This window comes from Hibiscus syriacus, unplaced genomic scaffold (assembly GCF_006381635.1).
Source record: "Hibiscus syriacus cultivar Baekdansim isolate YM2019G1 unplaced genomic scaffold, ASM638163v2 tig00112260_pilon, whole genome shotgun sequence".
In the NCBI taxonomy this organism is placed as follows: domain Eukaryota; kingdom Viridiplantae; phylum Streptophyta; class Magnoliopsida; order Malvales; family Malvaceae; genus Hibiscus; species Hibiscus syriacus.
In genome coordinates this window covers 252,147-273,322 of record NW_024063288.1, presented here as the reverse complement: position 1 = coordinate 273,322, position 21,176 = coordinate 252,147, and the positions used below count along the sequence as shown (strand labels likewise).

The 21,176-nt window shown below is 30.8% G+C and overlaps 1 protein-coding gene and 1 pseudogene across 2 annotated transcripts; one reads left to right on the top strand and one right to left on the bottom strand.

Moving 5' to 3' along the window:
• Positions 1–4,891: 4,891 nt before the first annotated feature.
• Positions 4,892–8,469, bottom strand: LOC120176880. Of its 2 annotated transcripts, none has more exons than XM_039183183.1 (3): positions 8,382–8,469; positions 7,150–7,513; positions 4,892–6,910 (listed from the first exon to the last, which is right to left on the bottom strand). In XM_039183183.1, the coding sequence occupies exons 2-3, from the start codon at positions 7,494–7,496 to the stop codon at positions 5,266–5,268; spliced, it is 1,992 nt and encodes a 663-aa protein (XP_039039114.1). In that variant the 5' UTR covers positions 7,497–7,513; positions 8,382–8,469; the 3' UTR covers positions 4,892–5,265. The 2 variants fall into 2 exon arrangements, with proteins under 2 accessions (XP_039039114.1, XP_039039113.1); XM_039183182.1 differs by having other exon boundaries at positions 7,150–7,534; positions 8,382–8,455.
• A 9,937-nt stretch (positions 8,470–18,406) lies between these two features.
• On the top strand, positions 18,407–20,007 carry LOC120176881 (annotated as a pseudogene).
• Positions 20,008–21,176: the final 1,169 nt, after the last annotated feature.

Genomic DNA, 21,176 nt, shown 5'->3' with positions numbered 1-21,176 from the left:
CTCTTTGTAAGCTTCACAAGCTTGCATTTGTTAAAATATATATTCTCTTTGTTTTTGTTATACATATGTTGTTTTTTATGAGAAAAAAAATCAAGAATTATTTTAAAAAATTAGAATTCAAAAACCGCATAAATCCAAACCGAATGAAACCGTACTTAATTGGATCGGATCGGATTAATTTTTTTAGAAACATCCAAACCGATCTAAACTGTAAACATTTATACTTTTAGATCAGATGAATTTTTAGTCAAAAACCGATCTAAACTGATCACGAACACCCCTAAACCACACCACGAGTCAACCCGACATATAAGCAAAAATGTTATATCTTTGGTATTATCCTCCCTCTCAAAAAAAACCCTCTCAAAAAAGCACTCTCCTGAAAGCTCTCTCCTGAAAGCTCTCCCTTCTTTCTTCCAAAGTAGAGGAAGGAGAATCGTCCCATTGGTTGTCGTGAATCGACGCCAATGACAAAAGAAAAAGCTTCTGACGACTTCATCCCAAGGCTTTGTCCTCGAAAACAACCCCAATCAACTTAAAAATTAAACCTACACCCTAGATCTAGGAGATTTCTACTGTGAAGGGTTTTTTGTTCTTCGACGAAGATGGCCTCAACAGAAAGAAAGGATGAATTGAGTGGCATGTGGGGGCAGTTGTCCCCTTGGAATTTTTAAATGTTGGAAAAGTAATTGAATAAATTGAAGTTATTTATAAATTATTAATAATATGTCACGTCATTAATAGACTTAAATTTTTATTTAAAGTTATATTCATTCAATCATACATATTCAACAATTTTCTTTATGGAAAGGTTAAATTCTTTTATCAAAAGATTAAATCATTTAATCAAAAGTTTAAGGCTTTTGATCTTAACCCTTCAATCAATTTTCTCTTCTTTTATATAGACTAGTCGAGGCATCTTAAACACAACACAACACAAGTTAAGAACTTTAGAATAGAAAAACACTTAGAAAATTCTTTCTAAATTCGTTCTGTCCGATGATAGAGAAATACAAGATTATGTTCGACTGATCACTACGATTGTGCTTACTATTGTGATCATTTGTTGTTGTATTTTGAGAGACCGACGTCCAACGTGACTCAAAACACCGATGAGAGAACATATATGTCTTAAGAAAACTGTTTATACAAAACCCAACAAAATTCTACTTCTATTTATTCGACTCTTCTTTCTATTTATTCGGCTCTGCTCATCTGACTCAATGTCTATACACGAGTAATAAATTCCGTTTCTATACTTTATTTCTTTATTTATTGTGCTTCATTCAATTTATATAATAATATTTATTTATTATTATTACTTTCTTTCTCGAATTAAAATTTTGTCTAAAATTAAATTCTTTTATATTTAAAATTTTTTATATATATTTTCTATCGATAATCTATTTCCGGTGATTAAAATTTTATATGTAATTTCATGTTTCCGTAGCACAAACATCATATGTGCTGATTGTTAATCTTAATATAAGTAAATTATACAACTCAATATATTTGTTTAAAAATATAAATGTTTTTAATTAAATGAAAATAACTAACGCGTTTTAAATTAACTATAAAACTTCATCTCTCTCTCCAATGTTCTTGTACCATGAAAACATTTTATATTGGTTTTATATTAAATTATATTAATTAACGTTTTATATTGCTATGAATATTAACAGGGGTTATTTCCATCGATTAGTAAATCATTTTTTAATAGTTTGGTAAATTATTTAATTGGCCACTTAACTATGAGGTTGATGTTGATATGACCACCGTACTTTCAGTTTTATCAATATGACCACATAATTATTTAAGTGGATTTCAATCAAGCCACCTGCTATTAACCTTTAACAGAATTACTTACGTTTAAATTAACAAAATTGGTATAATTACACGTTTAAGTACCACGTAAGCACTTTCATTAAATATTAACGACGGATGGCTTTATTGAAACTACTTAAATAGGTATGTGGTCATATTGACAAAATTGAAAGTATGGTGGTCATATATACAATAATCCATAGTTAGGTCATTTGAGTAGTTTACCCTTAGTAGTTATAGCTGCTTTAAATTATACAATATTGTTGTTTAAAATATTCAATAGCATACATAATTAATTAGTATTAAACCAATTTTATGATGGCAATCATGAATTTTAAATTATGTTAAAGGAGTTATAACTTTGAAATATTTTGTTTAAAATATTTTGAGCATTAAAAACAGTTTTATGTTAATTAAATGAAAGTAATTGACACGCTTTATATTAATTATAGGAAAAACTACTTTAGACACCATTAAACTTTACGTGTTGACTTGTTTATAACACGGAACTTTTAATTTTGTCAATTATAATACTGAATTTTGATTTTCGTTTTACTTATGTCACTCTGCCGTTAAACAACTAGAGGAATGATGACATAGCTAATGATAGATGATGTGGCCGCTACACCAAAACGACATCATTTTGGTGCAGTTATTTTGACGCCTCAAAAGACTCAAAACAACGTCATTTTATTTGAGAAATTTTGATAAAATGTTGTGTTTGGGGGGAATTATAAATGAGACCTTTAGAATCAAAGGCTATAACATAACCACTAAGCTAACTTAAGTTATTGATATAATTTTTCAAATATAACATACATATTATACAATTCAAATTATTTATAATTTATTAATATATCCAAAAATATTATTTATATATTAATATATAATATTAATAATATTAATATATATATAAATAATTTTATATAAGATTTATAATAAAAATTAATTAATTTTTAAAAATAAACCCCTGTGATTCCTAAAAATCCTAAAAAACATTAAATTTCCTAGAACCCTAATTTCTAAATGCCTCAATTCACCCACCATCGTCATCGATAGCCATGTCGTTACCACCGCATTAAAGTCTCATCCTCTCACTTTTCACGTTGTTTGTCATTCGCCCTTTGATTAATCGTTGTTCGTGATTCACATAAAACATTTTACATTTCGGGGTGGTCGTTGATTCTGCGACGACAAAGGGCGAAAGGATTTGTTATTTAGAGTTTCGAGGAGAATATGAGAATTTCAAAAAAAATTAGGATTATTTTTTATTATAAATCATATATAAAATTACTATATAATAATAAACCATATTTATAAATTTTAATAGTAATTAGATTATTAGCAAATATTAATATTATAGTCATTAATTTTATAAATATCTAAAATTCTTAATAGGTAATTCTAGAAATGATATTATAAATTTTTATACTATTTTATGATATTTTTAGAAATATAATTTTATTATTATTTTAATAATAAATATGTAGATAGTTACTAAAAATTATCAAAGGTAGGACAAGTCCTGGATCAAGTAGATGCAGAACTCAGTCAATCGGTTTGATACTTTGTTCTAAGCACAACTTATACAAGGTTTGATTATCTCTTGAAATGTTCTATTTATTTGTTCAGTCAACCGGTTGAACCCAAACTCCAGCACCTATAAAATGAGGCTCCAACAGCTTGCGAATTTAATCGAGCTCTTTATATATAGAGAGAGAGCGGTTAGTTTTATTAAAAGGAGATTAATTCAATTGGTAAGCAGTCTGATATCGTTTAAATTGATCTTGAGTTCGATGTCCCGTGTATATAGAAAATTCCCTTTGAAAGATTCACTCACCAAAATCAGGTGTGCGACACGAGTTAATTCGAATTAGTTAGGACAGCACCCTAAAGAACCGGAAGGACAACCAAAGAAAAAGAAAAAATATTTAAAATTATAATAATGAACTTCATAAACGAAACGTATAATAAAAAAAATTTATAACCGATAACACAAAATAATTAGCCACTCGAGATTATAGGAGTGAAGGATCATACAAGAAAAATATTAAATTTCATTTATAAAAAATCAAACAAAAAATAAATATAGATAAATCTAACTACATCAACAATTGCCATACAACAATTTAATCAAGCTTTTCAATATATATTTTAAATATTTTATATGACAAAAATACAATGTGCAAATGATATTTAATTTGAGTTCAAGCTTATATACAAACAAATCTAATCGAGTGCTTGATACTTTACTATGTGCAAATGATATTTTACTGACATGTTCGTTAACTTTGCTGACATGACAGTTAAAAGTGTGAATGATAATATAATAGAACTTAGATTGATTTCTTTTTTCTTTTTTTTTTCCAAGAAGAAAAAAAAAAGAAGTTTGAAGATTTATTCATTTCCTAAGAAAATATATATATACACAATAAAATATTTAAAAAAAAAATAAAATGAACTAAAAATGTTTAACAAGAATTAAAAATAATAACTTAAAAATTAAAATAATTGAAAATTTACTAAAAAAATAAATGGATGTCCCTTTTTCCCATATATATGGGGTAAGGGGGAGGTAAGATAGTAGGCTACCCCCAACACCAGGTTGAGAGCAGCTTCCGTAAGAGACCTCCGAATTATGAAAATTAAAAAAAAATTAAAGTACTAAACATGAATATATTTGTATTTAAAAGAAGGAATGACTGAAATCCAAACAAAATTCAACCTACCCAATTGCAACCATAACAAGAGGATGAGAGTTGAGGTGCAACAAAATCTTTAGCCTAATACAACTATTCATGGCATGCAAATGTAGTTAGTCCATGGAGATTGTTATTAAAAGGAACTGGAAATTACCTGAAGTGACCATGAAAGCTGTACAGAGTTATACATACATACAAGAGATAAATGCTCCCTATAAGCTTACCTTGCATGAAACCTTATTATGCCCGACTCCTTTGCACCGAGTGCAGCAAACGGATCTTCTGATGATTCCCTGGCTTTTATTCCTTCTTACTTTCTTCTGTTGTTGACCTAATGGTCGTGATATGCATGGAGGCATTATCTGTTCATCGTCATCTTCTTCGTTTCCACCAGGGTGAACAATGGCTGAAGCAGGGTTTATGCTCCCAGCAAATGCTGATCGGAAGCTATCTACTGTGAAGCACCTTGAACAATAATCATACACATCCCTACCTGTGGAGCTAAAGACTGCAATCGCATGATGGCAAGGAAGGCCAGTTGGTTTCCACATGGCACAACTGCAGTGTTGTTTAACAATATTCACAACATGAATGGAGTTATCATGAACTTCAAATAGGGTGTCGGATGAGAATAATACTTTCAGACCATGTGCTTTTGCGAATTCTTCTTGTAACATTTCCTGCTTCGATGGTGTAAGTTTCGTAGTCCAGTTACTTGATTCAGTTCGAGAACCTTCTATTAATTCATGATTGTACATCTTAGTACTTCTATCTTTTGCATGATGGGTAGTTCTCGCGCTTCCTCTATCCAGTCAGCATACAACTCTGCAATGTTGAGTGTTATGTGATTATAAAGCTCACCTTTGAAAAATGCATTTACCCAGCATTCAGGCTCATTTTGCATGATCCAATCATGAGCATTTGGAGAAACCAGTTTAATTTGCTCGGTGTACATCTTAAAAACACCAAGTCGGACTGCTTTCGCTGCAGCCAAGAAACACCCAGGCAATGAAGCTCTCCCTTCTCCATGGAAGGGTCCCTTCAAGTTTTGTATGAAGCTGTCCATCAAGTAGTATATTGAGTAACCATGGTGTGCATTCTCAAATATTTCAAGCACATGCTTCATTAATCCCTTATCTCTATCAGAGACAAATGTTAGAGAACGAGAAGTCGACACTGCAGATTTCAGCTGCTTCAAAAACCAATGCCAACTGTCCTCATTTTCATCGTCTACAACAGCAAATGCAACAGGGAAAATCCCGTCATCCCCATCCAGTGCAGTGCCTGTGAGAAGAATTTCATGGTATTTTGATTTCAAAGGGATGGCTTCGAGGAAAAGAAGGGGACGGCAACCACTTTGGAAACCATAAACTGTAGCATGAAAGGATAGAAAAAGACGCTGAAATGTTCTATCATCTCCAATGAGAAGCTTCGTAAAACTACCAGGATTTGCCTCCTCTATCTTCTCACAGTACCAGGGGAACTGACCATAAGCCTCTTTGTATGAACCCTGAAGTTGCAACCGAGCATCTTCAATTCCACGCCATACTTGTGCATAATTCAGCTCAAGCCCAAAATCACGAAGAATGCCATTGGCAATTTCTTTTGGTTTGTGGTGTGGGCTATCTCTTAACCTATCCTTAATAATATTCACCAACCAACTTTTAGATGGAGTGGCAGTCTTCCAAGATTCACCATCACAAGTATGTGATTCGTGCAGCTTTTTAACCCTAAACACATTGTCGGATGGGACCCAAGATGCATGAATCCTCCAAGGACAGCCTTCTGCTGCACATACAGCACTAGCACGATTAGTGTCATTCTTTCTTAGTTTATAACCAAACCGATGTGCAATGGCATATTTCTGTAGAGCATCACGGAATTCCGCCACACTTATGAAATCCTGGCCTTCACCAGTAATAGCATTTTTCCAAAATTCAACCAGTTTCACTGGTGAAGCATCACTGGGAAGAGCCAGGCTCATATTACCAGCTATTGCACCAAGATTGCATTTCCTGGTAACCTTTTCCCGGGATATAGTTTGTCTTGTCTCCCCGAGATTGTCAGCAACAGGCACAATGGTAGGACCATTTGCCCCACTACTCCAGGAGGCAGTGCGCCTTCGTTTCTTGACGTATTCAGCAGGAGAAGCACTCATATCAAATGTATCTGTGCTACAGTCAGTTGCATCAATGACACTGACCTCAAAAAGACCATCAATAATGTTACAGACAGCAGTATGTTTTGATGTATTTGCTGCTATAGTGGGGCTTCGGAGGGTTGCTATACCAATGCTAACATCCTTCAGGCCGACAGCAGAGCAAGAACCCTTGAAAGTAGCAGGACCCGTAACAGAGGCGCAGCCTTCTTTTGCGCCAGTTTTCCTGCAAGTGATGACTGATCTTAATGTAACTGTTGATTTGACTATTTCCACAGTTAACCACTATGCACAAATACTGAGGCAAACCCAAACTCATCGAAGAACATGGATTGGTTCAGCACATTCTCATTTTGCTTGCTGATGCAAAGATAATGCATGTCCTAATAAAAGGTGACAAAAGAATAGCAAAAACAGCAAAAAGAATCTAGAAGATGCTGATAATTGCCGGTAGTGTGCAATTACCTATTCACTTGCGTGCCAAGATTTACAGGAGCAAAGACTTTTGTCCCCGTAAGGAAAACATCTGCAGTCACCGAGTCCCCATGAAAATCACACATCCTTTTTAGGTCTTTGTCATTAGACAAATTAATTAGAGTTCTCCTGTTTCCAGGGAGAAAATATTTGATGGTCAAAGATCTATATTCCAAGTTACATTTTTCAGCTAATATGTACTTGAGATTGTCGAATTCTGTCTCGGGACTGATATCTAAGGCATGTGCATCTCCCCCAGAATATGACAAGGATCCATCATCTTTCGGCATAAATTCACCACCATGCTGGCAAATCAAAATCAGCTTCCCCCGGACCATTCCAAATCGCTTCTTAACTTAAATGAACAACAACAAAACTACAAAAAGATTACATAAAATCAAAAAAAAAATTGCAAGTTTTGAACTGTTACACTGGCTTTACCAAGCCAAATTTTAAAATCATTACAAACTATACATGACCTACAACCATTAGTAACATTAATACTATGAGCAACGCAGGCAATGGGTTTGGTAGAAATCATACAACAATTACACAAGATTTGGCAATTTAGTCCAAAAGACACAGATTTTTCATTGCAGTCAGTACTAAGCACCATGGCATTCCTCAAGAGGCAAACTTACAGTAAGTACTAAGCAATCACACTACTAAAGCTTCAAACAACAGAACCATAAAATCGTCGTAAACCATTAAACCAAGGCAACCCGCTTAATAATTAATCATTGCAAAAAAAGAAGAAGAAAGAAACACCATAGACAGAAAAGAACTTACATTGATAAAAGCTCAAAATTTACAAGTAGCATCACATAACTAACCAGTAATTTTTTTTTAAAAAAAAGGTGCTCAAAGCGAACATATAAGACAGCTAAACAGACTATCAATGAAAAAGGCTGCCATAAACCAAACGGGCCATCCATTGCTAGGGAGATCAATTAAAAAGAAAAAAAAAACCAAGGGTCTCATAATAATCAGATCAGCAAAACCCCACCAACAGGCAGAACCTTTAACGAAAACCCAACAATTTAGATACGAAAGTAAATTAAATTTTAGAATAAGCTGCAAGGATTCCCAGAGCATGCAAAAGAATTAGACTAATTAAACCAAATTACTGCATGCAAACCCAAACATTAGAAAATTAGAAATTACAGGAGGAAAATTGAGTGATAAAAGCGTAGAGGGAGAGAGTAAAAAGGGGCGAATTTTACCAGATAGGCAAAGTCAAGGACTTGGAAATGGAGGAGAAGAAGAAACCCTAAAAGCTTTGGGGTCAATTTTGAGATATTAGGAAAAAGAATAGCGAGTTATCGAAGTAAAGAATGGAGAGGGTGTGACGGGGAAATAAATAAAAAGTATAACATTTGTAAAATTCTAGGGATTGTTTTGTAATTTAACGAATATATTAATATTCTTGAAAAAGCTAATACAAATATAAGTGTCCAAATATCTTTTTTTATCTAGGTGTCTAAACTATTTTTCGGCCAATCTTAGTACCTTACATTATAAACGTTATCATTTTAAGTGTCTTGGTCATAATGATCGTTGCATTTATATAATTTTAAAAACTTTATTTTTAAAAATAAAAACATTATTTTTTTTAAAAATCCCAACCCGCGTCTTCTTCAACCCCTACCCCACCCACCTGTGTTGTGCTTGTCGTTTTCCCAAATTGTCGAACGATCAACGGCCAATAATCAGCCAAAAGGTCGATCAAACAGTTGATTGTCACGATCGACCAAAAGATTTAAAGGATTTTTAAGGATTTGAATGTTTAAGATTTAGAGATTTAAGTTTAGGAATTTAAGGGATTAAGATGACGTTTGATCACTGGGTGACCACAACGACTGAAATGGTTGTTCATGACGACTAGCAACGGGGTGGTGATGGCGGTTATTTTTGAATTTTGGAATTAAAATGTTTAATGTTTTAGGGTTTTTTTAGATTTAAGAAATATTTAGGTTTTTTATTTAAACTTTTTAAATTTTTAAATAAAAATTTATGTTTTTGAATTCACTTCACATTTTTTATAGCTTAAAAGTACAATTTAACTCTTAAATTATAATCCACTTTATAATATTATAATTATTTTTCTTTAGCAAGCGGCCGCACCAATTTTGGTGCTATGCTTTTATTTTTTATTTCTAATAATTATGTCTTTATGGTATGATTTTTTTATTTTTTATATCATGTTTTTTCTATCATTTTGGCACGTTTTTATTTTTTCAGTCGTTTGTTGTTTATTTTTTTTAGGTTTTGTTTTGATGTCGCCACAACTGATCAAGATGACGTTTATTTGTTATCTCGTTGATATAATATCCCAAATTTTGTATTGGTGACTGAAAAGTAAATTTTGAATGTATGGGGACCAAGGTGTAAATCTATAAAAGCTTAAGGACTAAGAATATAAATTTTTAAAAGTTATATTTTGGGTCTGTAAATGAGTGATTCAACCCAATAATGAAATTATAATGGGTTTTATATTTATATTTTTAATTAGTGGAATTTCTATATTAAAGTGCAATAGTGAAATTTAGTGACTAAATTGAATTTTTTGAAAATTGGAATGGCAAAGATGGAAATTGATAAATGATATTTTATATTTATTTAAGGATATTAAAATGGAGATAAAAAAGGATGGCATATTGGTAAAAATTAGGATTCATTAAGAGTAATTTTGACTTTTGGGTTAAAATGAATTTTAATTCATTTTAAATTGGACTTTTAAGGAGATATTTTGTAAGAAATTTCAAGAGAACTCTTCTCTTCTCCAACAACATGCCGTGACTCCATAGCCAAGGTGAGCAAGGTTTTCTTTTTTATTTTTTGGTACATTTTAGTGAGAATTTGGACTAAAGTATGAAATAATAAAACGATCTACACTTAATTCTCTACAAATTTATATAGGTATTTAATTGTTTCTTGCTTAAATGGTGAAATTGGTATTTATGGTGGTTGAATATAAAGTTATATTTAGTTGAACTAAGATAATATTTCGATTTTAGGAGTGTAGGATGGCATATTGGTAAAAATTAGGATTCATTAAGGGTAATTTTGACTTTTGGGCTAAAATAAATTTTAATTCATTTTAAATTGGACTTTTAAGGAGATATTTTGTAAGAAATTTCAAGAGAACTCTTCTCTTCTCCAACAACCTGTCGTGATTCCATAGCCAAGGTGAGCAAGGTTTTCTTTTTTCTTTTTTGGTACATTTTAGTGAGAATTTGGACTAAAGTATGAAATAATAAAACGTTCTACACTTAATTCTCTACAAATTTATATAGGTATTTAATTGTTTCATGCTTAAATGGTGAAATGGGTATTTATGGTGGTTGAATATAAAGTTATATTTAGTTGAAATAAGATAATATTTCGATTTTAGGAGTGTAGGATGGCATATTGGTAAAAATTAGGATTCATTAAGGGTAATTTTGACTTTTGGGCTAAAATAAATTTTAATTCATTTTAAATTAGACTTTTAAGGAGATGTTTTGTAAGAAATTTCAAGAGAACTCTTCTCTTCTCCAACAACCTGTCGTGATTCCATAGCCAAGGTGAGCAAGGTTTTCTTTTTTATTTTTTTGGTACATTTTAGTGAGAATTTGGACTAAAGTATGAAATAATAAAACGTTCTACACTTAATTCTCTACAAATTTATATAGGTATTTAATTGTTTCATGCTTAAATGGTGAAATGGGTATTTATGGTGGTTGAATATAAAGTTATATTTAGTTGAAATAAGATAATATTTCGATTTTAGGAGTGTAGGATGGCATATTGGTAAAAATTAGGATTCATTAAGGGTAATTTTGACTTTTGGGCTAAAATAAATTTTAATTCATTTTAAATTGAACTTTTAAGGAGATGTTTTGTAAGAAATTTCAAGAGAACTCTTCTCTTCTCCAACAACCTGTCGTGACTCCATAGCCAAGGTGAGCAAGGTTTTATTTTTTTATTTTTGGTACATTTTAATGAGAATTTGGACTAAAGTATGAAATAATAAAATGTTCTACACTAAATTCTCTACAAATTTATATAGGTATTTAATTGTTTCATGCTTAAATGGTGAAATGGGTATTTATGGTGGTTGAATATAAAGTTATATTTAGCTGAAATAAGATAATATTTCGATTTTAGGAGTGTCATGGAAGTATAATCAATCATGAAAATTGATTGGAATCAAGTAGGAGTTCATGAATAAGGTTTGATCACTAAGGTTTTCATAAAGAAATGTTGAGTTTGAAGTGTATTTTATATGAAAATAAATTGGAATAGTTGAAATTAATGTGTAAGTGTTGAAATTGAGCTTGAAACAAATTTAGGAACTATTTAGTAAAGATTCAAAGTATTTGGCCTATAAGGAAAATTGTTGGAAAAAATTCAAAAAATCTCTTAAGGGTTTATAATGATTATGGAAGTGATCTTATGTGCTTGAAATCATGTTTTGAATTGAATTGAAGCTTGAATAAATTAGAGGAACATTTTGTAAATTATGGAAATTAGAAGGATCCATGAGAAAAATGAGAAAGTTACGGTCCCATACTGAAATTTATTATTAGTTTGATGAGACTTTGAATTTAGGATTGATTTAGAATGGCTGGACTTGATTATAAATGAATGTTGGATGATGATCCAAGCTTGAAAACAAATTGGAGACCATTAGAGGACTACTTTGTAATTTTCGGCCATAAGGAGGAATAATTGGAAAATTTTAATAAAAATGTCCTAGGGATTAGATTGGATTTAAGGATGATTTTCCTGTCTTGGAATTGAGTCTTGGATCATTATGGAACCATTACAAGTTAGGAGACCATTTTTGCAAGTTTGGAATAATGGAATGATCAAGTTGTAAGCATTTGAAAATTTAAAACACTATGTTGGAAATTAGGGATGGAATGTGGATTTTGGATTGAAATGAAAAGTTGTGTATTTTAGGGGGTCTATTCAGGAGTTTTGAAAAGTTAGTGGTGAAAATTGCAAAATTACAATACTAATATATTAATTGAAAAGTGTTGGATATAGTAGGAAAATGATTAATGATATGGATTAAATTGAATTATTAAAGATTTGGAAAGATAATTTGATAGAGTTAAGGTCAATTTTGGTTTAGCAAGAAATTAGTATCTAACTTACATGAATTGTATTTTTATAATTTTGATTTGAATTAGAATTTATTATATTAGTATGAATATTAATATATGTTTGAAATTATATATGTCGGGAAATCGATTGACGTGTTGATCGTGACCGTAAACAAACTTAAAGTGAATTAAAAGAAAATGATAAAACCAGAGAGTGAAATGATCGTAGTATTAAAGCTAGTGAGGCAATAGGTGAATGCAACTAGCTTTTTATATAAAATCATACGAGGACGATTTGCGACGAGTCAACCTTAATTGATATGAAAAAAAATATTTTTAAATCGTATTTTTAAAAATACAACATTTTATTATTGTTTATTTTATAGCATGTGAATATTTTGGGTATAAACTGCCCAAAACTGGTTTTATGATATTTTTATTTGTATTTGATTATATGGATGTTTTATATAGAGAACAATATATGATTTTGAATTACGCCCATTGTATGAAATTGAGAGTTAGTGGTACAAATGACATGCCATGAGATAGAGTGATTACTGATTATTGTTCACTAATTAATGATACTGGCACTATATGTGCATTATGGGTTCACGATGTTGTGACATTGTGAAATCCATATCGGATTACTGGTACAATGATGTTGTGTTTTACAATACATGTACATTATTGTTATTGGAATTGAAAGTGCAAACTTGTAACACCCTCAATCCGTACCTGAGCCGGATACGAGTCTGAGGTGTCACATTGACTTTTCAAACTTTGACTATTGACGAAAAATCAAGAAAATTTAAATCTTTCATTAAAATAAAAGCTGTTTATTTACATAAATTGACCAAAATAAGCAAAATCGATCAAAGCATATTCAACTCAATCAATTAGTACATGCCAACTATATTCAGATTAACCAAACACATTTAAATCATCTATTTTCTGATCTGAAACTTTGTAAGGAAAATGTTGTCTTGTCTTGCTCCTCTTATCTTCTCACGTTGCTTTCCAGAACCTACGTGTGAAACACTCACACGCTAAGTCTATGACTTAGTGAGGCATTAAACTTATAAGAGAAACTCTAACTTCTTAACCATGCATGAACATATCATACTATGCTATCACACAAAACAATATAACATTACGTATAATCAAATATACACAAAAACATACACTCATCATTTACTTCCATTAATCTTATTTCACTATCCATATTATTATCATTTATATGTGTTGATCATATCCTCTTGAACCTAACCTTTTTAACCAACATATGCTTCGTGTAACCAAACAATACACATATCAACATATATCACAAAAACATATTCTTCACATATATATTTATTGTTATATCTTTGTCTAGCCCATGTACATTTCTGAGAACTGTAGATATGTGAGTCTATGGAGGTTGTGCACTATGCTGTCACCACAGCTCGTAAGGGGTCCCACTAGGGGCTATGAGATTTGTCCCGAAGGACCTATGTATTGTATTTGTCCCGAAGGACCACTCCTTAAGAACCATATACATATTTCAATGGATCAAATCTGTCTCAAAAGACCCTGCAAATGTTCCAAAGGATACATATATGTCCCGAATGACCACGTAGACCCTCAACTCTTGGAATGCCAACTATACCTCTAGCTCTCTTTACACATAACATGGGCATTAACAACATATCATGTCACATATTCATATAATCACATAGTTCACTTTCACCTGTCTCTTATCTCTTGTGACCATATAATCACATCACTTTGTATCATATTTCACATATTCATATCACATAGTTCATATCACTTGCATAGTTTCTCATAAACATATATATCATATCTTATTATTATATAATCCTACATATCATCTATGTTCATTCACTTAATCTCTTATATTCATATATCATATTTGCACATTATTCATTATATAAACATATATTCATACAAGTCATATCATACCTACAACAACATATAATTCATAACAAACACATGTTCATGTTCATGTTATTGTTCATGTTCATGAATTTATGCATAACACTATAGGAAATAGACTTGTCGCAAGTCTTATTTCCATTTTATATCATATACGATCTAATATGCACTCACCTTGGCCTCACTTGCTATCAATTACTCCTATGGCTTTATTTCTCTTCTGGATCAATTTTAATCTTTCAATTATTCCGGAACTTTCTCTCGATCAATATCTACACAATCATATATTTATACTATCAGTATACAATCGATATACTATAATCTATCACTTCTTAGACTAAGAGAAAAGCTAATTTCATCTTTTAATGAAGGCATGCATCGATGCACTCTACAGTGTATCGATGCATTCCTTAACGGGTGCATCGATGCACTACCAGTGCATCGGTACACAAATCCCATTCGATGTTTGTATTTTAAACGGGTGCATCGATGCACTATTGGCATTCGATGTTCAATATTTGAGAGTGCATCGATACACATTCAATATGCATCGATGCACACAACCCAGAATTTACATGCACGAATTCACTCTCTTTCAGTTTAACTCTTCATCTTTCACCTCCTTTAATATTCCTAACTTTCATATACATACTTAAACTCATTTCTACTCCATAATCACTTCTTTAAACTCAAAATTCTATCTTCCATATGAAATCCAAGAATTATACTAAATTTTATACTTGTTCTAAATTCAATTTCATCACTTCATTTCCCTTAATTAAGTTGATGACAAGTCAAATTTGTCTTCCAATATGAGTAATGAACTCTATTCCAAGATTTCATTCAAGAACTCAAAATCTTTAATCTCTCATATATCTTTCATCTTGTTGTTTAAGAACAAATTAAGCTTTCCTTAAGCTTAATTATTATCTAGTGATCATAACCCAACCTCTAAATCAACAAATAATCAAGAAAATCATAAACTTACCTTTGAGCTTAGAGATACAGGAGGAAGAAGAAGAAGAAGAGAGTTTCCAGATAACTCTTTCTTTTCCCCCACGTGATTCATTCTTATAAAAGGGGAAAAATATCTTTCTTATCAAATGACCAATTTGCCCTTTAATTCATTCAATAATTACCAAACAACCTTCGACTATATTTTCAATAAGCCATTAAACTATTTTACTTTTATCACCAAATTTTAAAAATTCTCATTTTAGTCACTGACTCGGATTTCGAGTTATTACAAAACTGTTACTGATAATAAAACTGCAAATAGCGTGCTCACTCGTCTGCTGACTTGCGTTCCATATATTTTCATGATAATACAATGTGCAATAATCCGAATTGAAATAGAGTAGTACAAAATTGATTTTACACTAGGATTAAGTACTATAAATAATATAAAGGATACCATAATATTAAATTTTGTTTTTAAATATTACATTATGGTTTTACGTGATTATTAGTTTTAAAAAAAGAGATGCATTTTAAGATTTAAAAAAACAAAATTTTATTGGTTTTCAAATAGAAAACGTTTTATACGATTGGTGTGACATCTTTAATTTGTATGCGGTGACATATATTGGTTAAGGGTGTTACAATTGATCTTCCTTGTTTTTGGACCCTCAAATTAAATTTGAATACTCAACTTGCGATCATAGATAGTTTTGTCACAATGTTTAACTCTGGTTAGCGTTTTGTTGGTACACTTTTAGCAGTGTAATCTCGTGTTTGTAGTTCGTTTGTTGTATCATTCGGATCTGTTCGTATCTTCCTTTTGTTTTAGTTTTTTTTATGGAGTTTTCGTCTTTTCCTTGTATAGTCCTTATATGATCTCGAGTGACTTGTTTTTAATGATTATACAAGAATATCCCAATTTTACGGGTTTAGTTGTAAATCTTTATTATAATTTTATAAGATAAGTGTTGTTGTCCATAAATGAGTGGTGTTGTATTTTGTAAGACAAGGGTCAAACGTTCTCAAATACTAATGAGACGATGAATCCATCTTAAAGAGACTATTTATATATACCTTAACAGATGTTGCTTTGAGTTCAATTTTAATTAATTTGAATTACATTATAAGATTCTAATTCTATTACTTGATTCTATTTTTATTTAAGGGTTATGATTCACTTACATAATGTAGAACTATTTTAATTTTACACAGGTTTAAGACCGTTATATGAGTGAAAACATACGGTTGAGGTTAACAGTAGGAAATGAGAAGGTATTCACCTAAAAAATGAGTTAATTTTAACTATATATTTTCACTCATCTAACGATTGTGTAAAACTAAAATTAAGATTAAATATATATAATATGTAAGAACTCATAACTTTAAGAAAATCAACATTTCCTTTTATTACCAAAGCCACGTGATGAATTCTTATTTTTATTTCCTTTAGTGTTCATTAATAAGATAACTTATATAAAATTAATGTCCATTATAAACTAAATATTAAAATAATTTATATACAAAATATTGCTAATCTTAAATTAAGTACTAAATTTGACTCAATGGTTCAAGCATGCTTATGCCCCTCAACATCCCCTTATTTCCTCTTTAATTTTATGTTTTTTTTCATGTTATTATCTTATTAAAGGATTATTATTATTTTTCTAATTAAAATTAGGATTAGATATATATAATGTGTAAATAACGAAGACTAAAAATATTATTATATAAATTTACTTAACTGTCACATCAATAATTCTATTGATAATTAACCATCATTAGCTTGATTGAAATCATTTTAATAATTTAGTAGCCTAATTGACAAAATTCATAGTCAAATAGTCAATATAGAATCATTCCAATAGTTTAGTGGCCCGTAAGGCAGTTTACACATAAATTTTATTATTATTTTGATTTGGTTTTTACTTTTTTATTTTAAAAATTTATTTTAATAAAATAGTTTTACAGTTTTATTTAATAATTTTTAAACATATATTTATAAAAGTTTAAAGATTTGTTTAAAAATGAAATAGAAAATCAAAAGTTTTTATGTAGTATTTTAAACTCATTTTAACCATTTTAAATATAAAATAATTATTCTTTATATTATAAATAAATTTAAAAAAGTAAAAATTAAATAAAAATAAAATTGATTTAACTTTTTGTACTACATAATTCAACCAGCGAAATCAATTACACCAATATGCAGGAGTGTTTAAAATGTTAATTCAATAATCTATCTACCGAAGTAAATTAATTAAAATCAAATTAATTAACATTTTTAATCAAACTGATTTATTTTTAAATATTAAATGAACTAAAAAATCCAATTAATTCGGTTGATTTTCAAATCAAACAAAATTTGTTGTAATTTTTTTAGTTAGATTAATTTGGGTTTAACAAAGATGTTTTTTTATTTGAATTAAAATTTAATTGAGTCTTGAAAGTTTAATGGTATAGCTAGATTAAAAATAATTGGATCTTAATTCTTAATGTGTTTAAACTTATAATATATATATATATATAATATTTAATATCTTCAATTAATTAATCTATTTCAAAATAAATTAACCGATAAATTAACTTTAATTTTTTTAATAATTAATTGATAAAATATATAATTATTCAAATAATTAATTTAACTAAATTTCGATTTAATCAGTTAATTCAATTAAAATCTAAGAATAAACTCCCCTACCAATATAAGGCTATATTGAATTACTGATGACTGTTCTGGGCCTGATGTCAACTTGTTTCTGGGCTTTGTGTGTGATCTTCAATCTCAACACTTATTATAGTAGTAGCAGAGGATCAAAACGACGGAGTACGGCCTAGTTAATTGGTTTTATCTCCAAGAAATCAAGCAAAGGTGGGTGAGGTGATTACTGTTCAAACTTTACTTCAACCCGCGTGTTGGGTTGAAATCGCTTGTTGGCAGTAAGTTGCTCGATCCTTTTCTTCTGCTTACTCCCATTTCAACCATATGATTGAATGGATCAACTCCCAGTTGGTTGGTTCATCTAAGTTCAAATTAACCAGAAAATTTTGTTGGTTTGTTTTTCCCCTTTTTTCCGAATAAAGATTTCTACATGTACTGAACTCATTATTATAACGGGTTTGTCTTGATTTTTCAATTCATGGTTTCTTTAATTTGATAAGCTTATGCTAGTTTTTAAGATCTCGGGTCTTGCTTACTTCCATGTAAAAAAACTAATTCAGTATTTCATATGTTTATTTTTTATTATTATATATTGTGGATAAGGAAAATCCTTACTTATGTGGAAAAAATCATAACTTCTTATTGTAATTTGGTGTTGTGCTGTTGTTCTTTGCAGAAACATTCGTTTGCCCTCGTTCTTTTGAGTGGAAATCCCATTGCCTCGTTTGTTTGTTTGGAAAAGGAAATCTAAGAAAATGGTATTTGAAGCAATCTCTGTTCTTATGTCTTCTTCATCTGCTAGATTATGCATGTAATTCGTAATAGTTTAATTATGATCATTCGGCTCATAATCGCTTTGAAATGGTTATTTAATGACAGGTTTATCACTCTAGTTTTGTTGATGAGGAAGGAATTACTAAAGCTTGTGGCTTCCCTTTACTCCCTTTGAAAAGTCATATAAGGGGTCCTGCACCTGTTTCAGATCAAGGTTGGATTTATCACCGTCATTGGTGTTTCTCAATATTATATCCTTTCTTATCTTTTGAGTTGGTAATTCAAGATTTTTTTTGTAGGTAAAACCGATATTGTCGATGAAGCGATCACATTCTTTCGTGCTAATGTGTTCTTTAGAAATTTTGATATCAAGAGCCCCGCGGATAAGCTCCTTATATATCTGACTTTCTACATAATGTGGCTTTGAAGAGGCTTGAGGGCTGTAGGACCTTGGCTGAAGGTACCAAGGCAATCATTAACTTGGGCTTGGAAGACGTTCCTGTACCTGGAGAATCGGGTTTTCCTTTTCCAGGGCTCTTTGTGCTTCCACAGTCTCAAAAGGAAGCAGGTTAATCTCTCACTATCTTCTTTTACATTTTTATACATGATATAAGTTAGATAGATTATTGAAGTGTTGGGTACTTGTGAACATGTTCCAAGTATCATAGTGAGTCGTAGTGAATTCTTTTAGTCTGTTACAGCTAGCTGCCTCACTGGACTTGATCTATTTGTTGTCTTGAGACAACAGTAGTTAAAATTGTTTTTGCACGGAAGATCGAGAATTATGCAAATAAAATGTATTTTCTACTTTGGGGTTATAGTTTTGAATAATATGTTATGCAAATTCTTGATTTTACGCTTATCTTAACGCGGGGGATCAAGTTGTTTTTTGGGAGTCTCCTGATGATGGAATCAAATCAAACTGTTTAAAAAGGCTCAATTTTGGTGAACATGAAATTGTAAAATCTGTTGACTTTCCAATAGTGCTTTGAATTAACGATTAGTGTTGTAGGATGTATGCAGTGCTTGGGATACTTTGTAGAAATTCTCATTTCTGTCTGCTACGTCAAACTCTTGATCCTTTGTGATGTTATTCACCTCTTCGAGTACCGAGGTGTCAATAATTTGCTACCATATAATTCGTTGATTTCTTAAATGCAGAACTGCTTAGGAATTATCTGAAGCAAATAAGAGAAGAAACAAGCGGGAGACTGTTGAGTGTCGCCTATAGGCCCAATGGAACTCCAAATAAATGGTGGTTAGCTTTCGCGAAAAGAAAATTCATGAATATAATTGTTCCATGAAAAATACAAATGTTGTATATCCAAATAAGATGATATGCTTTGAAATGTCTGTAGCAAAATTAACTTGACGTTTGATCACATTGTATTAATGGAAATCAGTATGCCTGTTATCTTGATTGCTTCATGAGACAAGGGAACAGAAGTAAAGGATCATTTTAATTTTTTTATTCTGCCTTGTTCTGTTAAATTGGTTTTGGATCTGCCTTTAGCTGTAAGAATTTTCCTTGCCAGTGATGATAGATGTTTTAGTTAGTTTTTCTTCACAAGTAGCATGGATTGTAACTGGTAAGCTTCTTGCAGGTCTATGTCAAAAACTTTGTCAAATATGTTCTTGCAATATGGGGGACAAAAGTGGATTTCAACAGTGGAAAATATAAGAGGAAGAATCAATGAAATCTACCAAATTTTGCTAAAATAATTAAATCCTAAATACATGTGGGTTTACTGTAGAAAAGATTCTTTAACAGGTTTTGATCCTTAACCGTCTGGTCAAGGTGATACTGAAATGTGTCCGTACAAAGATAGGGTGAGCAAAACTCGACTTGAAAAGCTGATTTTTTTTATTCGACTCGACTTGAAAAAATTCGGCTCGAATTGACTTCGAGTTGTAATTTTATAAACTCGACTCGAATAAAAAAAAATTAAGTTCAAATCGAGTTGTAAAATATAACTCGAATAACTCAAAATTTTTAGTAATTAGTATATTGATTTTCAAGTTTGAGTCGAAGTTTGAGTTAAGTCTCTTGACTCAAAATGATGTCATAATATTGTAAGTATTTACTATTAAATTTAAATAGAAATTCAAAAATCTGACTCGACTCAAAAAAATTTCAAGTTAACTCCGAGTTATAAAATAAAACTTGTCAACTCGTATAACTCGAAATTTTTTTACTCGACTCAATCGAACACTCACTCCTAATACAAAGTGGTTGGTATTTGCCTAAACTTGCCAGTTTGAGTACTTTTAGTGGCAATCCTCTTCATATAGAGGTCTTTCGAGTTCTATATCCTCCTATTGTTACAATCACTTGATGTGACCTTTATCAAATCTTGTCATCGATTAAATTTATTATATGACGATTAAATCTACTTACTCTATCAACCTATACATAGTCTTCATTTTCATGGGGTCTGACATTAGTACTAAGGACACACATAAATTGTCAGGTAAAACTAAAAAGATTCTAAGGTTATTGTTCATCTCTTTAGCTTGTTCATCTTCCCGCCTATATCTACATAATCAACCCCATTAGTTGTCATAACTACAATCTTCCCATCAACAATATATATATACAT